The 6,000-nt window shown below is 44.2% G+C and overlaps 1 protein-coding gene across 1 annotated transcript in view; it reads right to left on the bottom strand.

The window, feature by feature from the left end:
- Positions 1-6,000, bottom strand: part of LOC311069532 (CUB and sushi domain-containing protein 1) — a 684,283-nt gene that overhangs the window by 90,951 nt on the left and 587,332 nt on the right. Inside the window, exon 37 of the mRNA XM_084092746.1 lies at positions 5,017-5,121. Coding sequence (XP_083948872.1) covers positions 5,017-5,121 — 105 coding nt within the window. The remainder of the gene's footprint in view (positions 1-5,016; positions 5,122-6,000) is intronic.

Genomic DNA, 6,000 nt, shown 5'->3' with positions numbered 1-6,000 from the left:
GGGACACAGATTAAAATAAAATGTTGGCAATTAAAAGTAGGTAACAAAAAATGTCTTGGTTACTAATGTAACCCTCGTTCCCTGAAGGAGGGAACGGGAGACGTAACGTCGACGTGACGGCATAACTGGGATCACTTCAGGGAGCCCTATCAACTTCGAGTGTCTACAGAACGAGCCAATGAACATTGCCGTGTGTAAATCGCGTCACACGCATCGCCCCGCAGCGCGGGTATAAACAGGAAGCAGGCGCACGCACACATTGTTTTTCGCTGAGGAGCAGAGATAGTGATGGCCGTACAGTGATGGTCAGCAACGGTGCAGACGGGACATTACATCTACCATTCCCTCCTTCAGGGAACGAGGGTTACATTAGTAACCGAGACGTTCCCTATCAGTCACTCACGTTCAACGTAACGTTGATGTGACGACATATTTGGGATCCCTATGGAAAAGGCCACGGTTGCTGCCACATCCAGCACCCCACGCAAGACCCTCAGACCCCCAACTGTGTCCCTATGTATAGGGAGTTCAAACTGCTGTTCCGTTATACCCCACACAGAGGAACTCTTGGATAACACTGGGAAAGCATGCCTTTCCAGGGGAGAGGGACGCTGCGGAAGCCACATCCTGCCCGAAGGGAGATACCATGTGGAGAATACACATATGGACTGGACTGGCCGGTTAGGGGCAGTGCAACATATGTAATGTCACTGGGGTGGCTTCAGCCTGAGAAGGGGGAGGCTACACCAGACAGTGACGGCAGAGCGGACTCTACCAAGGGAAAGACACAGACTCACCGCAGGGAGCTGGTCGTGGAAGAATGCACATATGGGATCGCCGCAGGGATAACCACATATGTAACCCAACCTAGCACAAGTTACACAAGCATACGAGCACTAGGCCTGGCTTTGGACGCTCCGCAACGTCCGACTGACGAAGGGGTACGGAGGAACTCTACAGGGTTCGCCTGAGTGGGGAACTCGACTGGAGCAAAAAAGCGCACATATCCGCTCCATGTGGAGAGGAGTGGTGCAGCAAGCCGACACTAGAGCGGGAACTTCGGTGTTACTGGCTGGTTGAAGCGAGCACACAGGAAGAAACCGGCTCAACACGTAGGCTATAAAGGCCAATGCAACCAGGAGTACTGTCTTACAGGACAGAATTTTTAACTCAGCTGATTGCAAAGGCTCAAAGGGTGGTCTCTGAAGTGCCGAAAGGACCAGAGACAGATCCCAAGAGGGTATAGAGAGTGAGCGAGGCGCATTTAGTCTCCTTGCCCCCCTCAGGAACCTGACGATCAGATCATGCTTTCCCAGCGACTTACCTTCAACTGCATAGTGATGTGCGGCGATAGCGGCAAAATACACTTTAAGGGTGGAGGGAGAAAGCCTTCACTCCAACCCATCTTGCAGGAAGAAAAGCACGGGGGTTCGGGGGTTCTCCTCATGAGAAGAACACCACTCAATGAACAGATTCCACTTCAACGCATAGAGACGCCTCGTAGAGGGGGCTCTAATGGAATTGATGGTGTCAACTACCGGTTGGGGTAGGTCACCTAGAACCTCCGCTTCCCGTCCAGGGACCAGACATGGAGTTTCCAGAGGTCTGGACGCAGGTGCCATTGGGTGCCCCGTCTCTGAGAGAGCAGGTCCTCTCTCAGAGGAATGGGCCAGAGAGGGGCTGTCACGAGGAGCACAAGAGCGCCATGGCATGCAGGGCTAAAGTAGCCTGTCCACAGGCTCTGTAAGCTTTCGCCGTGAGACCGGGCGAAAACATACACGCCTTGGACGGGAGGCGTGGATTTCCCTGCCAAGAGGAAGCGGACGCTGGACACAGCTGCATTGCAACGGCACGCTCCACTGGTGGGAGATCCACATACCCCTTAGCTGTTCTGCCATCGAGGGTGGTGAGGAGGGAGGAGCCACTAGGCTTCTGGCACTATACGGTGCTATACGGTCCATGACCTAATGAGCTCCTCATGCACCTTCGGGAAGAAAGACACCGGGGCGGTGCGTGGAGAACCAGCACAGCTGCCCCAAGAAACCAATCATCCAACCAAGAAGGTTCGGGACGTGGTGGAGGGTTCCACTCAAGCCTGACCTTCTCGGCGGCCCGGGAAAGCACAGATGCCCATTCTGGATCGGACTTGGGCAACGCTACAATCCCCGAAGGGGGTAACGCAGTCGAATCCTAATCTCTAGAGGACTGAAGCTCCCCCTCCGATGCTGCGACCGACATCTGATCGTCAGGAGGAGCCCCAAAAGACACAACAAATGCGGCCGCCACTGCAGCTTCCAAAAGAGCATGCTGGTCCTTCTCATAAACGACCAGCATGCTCTTTTGGAAGCTGCAGTGGCGGCCGCGTTTGTGAGGCGTGAGGGGCCCACGGAGATTGCCTCGGCGGGGAAGCCCTCATGGTAATCCTCAGATCACCCTGGCTAAGCGCCAAAGTAGGTCTAATCTGAGGTCCAGAATAGACACTAGATCGGGGCTTAGGCTGCACCTCCCTTGAGGTAAGCGAGTCTTGATCTTAATGCAGCCATAGTCATATTCCCGCAATGGGAACATGAACTATTCACAAAAGTGCCTCAGTGTGCTGAATACCCAAACACGAGAGGCAACTATTATGGCCGTCTGCTGGCGCCAGGGAAAGACCGCACCCAGAAACACACAAGCGGAATGACATCCTGAAAAGGACGCAGGGTCACGCTTGTGTTGCTCTTTTAGTTGAAAATAAAAAAGAGAAAATAAAAACTCTTCCCATAATGAGGCACCCAGGGGTAGCCGCTATAATGAGTATAAACTCAAGGAATGCCCACCGATACCGACACACACACAGTGTAGAAGCTGTAAAAATAGCAGTTGAGAGCTGTAAGCTTGCGGCCACCGCTGATCGCGCCGTCAAACCAACGCTGGACAGAGTTAGAATTTCCAACCTTGCAGAGTCTCTTCTAGCAGCACTATGAAGTAACAACCTCTCGGCTCCGAAGTGGAAGACAATGTGTGCATGCGCCCGCTTCCTGTTTATACCCGCACACGTGAACGTGAGCGACTGTTAGGGAACAGCAATTTAATACAACTAAATAAATAGTTGTATACTATCAATTTATTTAGTTGTATTAAACATTTACCCTGGTGCAACTGTACAGGTATTACTGTATATGTGATTGTATTAAATTTAACAAATCATGTCAAAATAATATACATTTTGTATAGTTTCAGTTGTTGGAGAAAGTCAATAAGATCAAGACCACAGGCGGGACAGGCCAAAACTACCCATCTGAACTGCCTACCTTTAATGCTATATATGATAATCTTATATTAGATCATAATTTACTGTAACATCATGCACAATTATTCTCACTACAAAAACATGGGATTTGTGCTTATAATGTTTTAGAAAAGGTAACAAGACACCAAAGTGTACATTATGTATTACAAATGTATGGTAGCTACAGTACATGAACTAAAACTGTGGTCACTGTATTAAACGACACATCAAGAATGGCTTAGAAAAGTGAATACAATTATGTAAATAATATGCATGCATTTTTGAGTGTCCAGTTATAAACTTATAACTTTAACAGTTATATTTTAGTCCTGAATCTTAAGTTGTAAATGTAATTATTCACAGCTGTCCATACAAAACTGATAACCGTCATCTGCTAAATTAATTTAATATTTTAGCATATTATCTGAGAACAGCAAAGGGTCTAAGCTGTCGCCTTATTGATTGTTAAACACCCAGTCCTGCTGTTATGTTAATAAGAAAATTATCAATTTCTTTGAAAGGAAAACTTTTTAAAAACATTCAGTATTTTCATATGGCACTTGCTTTGATATTTTATCTATTGCAATGGTTTTCAAGCCTGGTCGTGGGGATCCATTGCCAGTGTTTTTGTAGTATCATGAATATACTATTATTTTACTATTATACTATTATTTCATTATGTGTTTTTTTTTTAATTAGATTTTATTTGAATATTTTTTATTTCATTTTCATTATTTCATTTTCATTTTTAGTTAAAGTTTTAGTAATTTTGTCATGTATTTGTGTCATTATAGTTTTTTTTTTTTTTAAATTAGTTACTTCAACTTAAACTTAATGAAAAATGTTGTCTTGGCAAATACTGAAAAAAAGGTTAATGTTAAAGTTTAGTAAATTTCAAGAATTGAAAATTGTGTTAGTTTAAGTTTTACTTTATTATAACAACCCTGCCGACATCACTTTGTGCACATTTTGTATGTCTCTCTTGTCTGACACATTGGCTGTGTTCTAAATCGCCCCCTACACCCTTAATTAGGGCACTATTTGAGGGGACAGACAATTATAGTGGTGTCCGAAACCATAGTGGACATTATTGAGTGCACTCATTCAATCCCACACTGTAAAAATATTTTTTAAAGATTTATACAAAACAAATAATTGGAGTACATTCTACCATAAAATGCTATTTCAGTATTTCTACTTTAAAATCTCACGTTTAATTCAATATGTGACTTGAAGTGAAAATTGTTTCAAAGCAAACACTACACCTATTTTACTACACCTAAGGTTGAAAACTACTTATCTATTGCAATGAAATTTAAGTGTGCTGTTGTCCAGATAAATTGTGAGGCCACTGTAGATGACATCGGAAAAAATAAATAAATACAAATGTATGACTGAAAATATACAACTGTTTTTTGTTTTTTTTTGATGTTTTGTGAACCATGTAAGGTTCAATTGGATCCCCATCGTTTTCCAATTTTCTTCGTGCTGGTATCGGCAAACACAAACGCCGCAGCCGAGCAAATAATGAGAGCTGGGGTTCACAGTCTTCTGCCTTTACCTGACAGCAGAGCACAAAGAGAAGAAAGAAATACGGCTCGGTGTGTGTGTGCATGTGTGTGTTCGTGTCCCTGCCATCTGTGTGTTTGCCGGTGAAATATAGCGGTGAGTCTTGCTCTGGACTGTTACCAAGGGCATAGGGTTCAGGATAATGAAAGCACCATAGTGACATGTTCTATACTCACTTTTGTACTCAAGGTGAAATCCAGCGGCGACGACACTGATATCTGTATGGAAGTGCAGGTAAAGCTGGTTGGAGGTGCTGTTTAACAAGGCTGGAGCCGTTGTACCTGGAAGATAACACCAGAAAGAGGCCTGAGCAGGAAAAGGGCTAGAGTTATCACACACGGACATTGTGTTCTCATTCCAGCGATCTCTCTCTCTCTCTCTCTCTCTCTCACACACACACACACACACACACACACTAGCTAAATGATGAGAGTGTGCACACAGAAACAAAAGGGCAAAGGGAGGTAAGCAGCTGTTAATCACGGCAGGCGCATCGCTCTCGTGAAAAGACTCGACCGTTTTGGACATCAGCCAAATGAAACGGAGTAGGCAAAAAGGAAATGTTTGACAGGCGCTAGTCATTGAAGTGTGTCGCTATCCTTCCGAGCTCTCATGGGGGAACTTTCATCACAGCTCAGACGAAAGAGTCACTTATCATCCGACTAAAAAGCAAAACAGCTACTCCCACTCTGGATTCAAAGCAGAGGATTTTCCTTCTGCTTATGCATATATGGACAGAGCTAATATAGAGTGTGACATCTTTAATACGTGGAGAAAATGTCATGAATAGTACATAACATCCTTAAAGTCAACATGAAACAGTGCCGCAGTGCAAGTTTAATAATCTGATATATTTCTGAGTGAAATGGGAGAGAAAATCTGTTGGCCGGGACTTGATTTTATCCTTTAGGAATTGGTTGGATTGTAAAAAAAAAAAAGGGCGTTATGTACCAGAGTCAGGTAATTGAAGAGGTGGATCAAGCCATTACAGAAGTGCACCAATTAATTGTTCACATTAAGACCAGAAATCTTACATTTTGATATTATTTAACATAACATTGACATATTTAACATAAGGGCTATTTTCTATAATTTCATATTTTAGACAGTTACTTTTTTGACACTTAAACTTTTAGTAAAATGTTTATTTGCACCATAGT

The sequence above is a fragment of the Abramis brama genome, assembly GCF_963993115.1.
Source record: "Abramis brama genome assembly, chromosome: 19".
Lineage (NCBI taxonomy): Eukaryota > Metazoa > Chordata > Actinopteri > Cypriniformes > Leuciscidae > Abramis > Abramis brama.
Note: the sequence above shows the minus strand (reverse complement) of the source record. Positions and strands in the feature narration are given on the sequence as shown.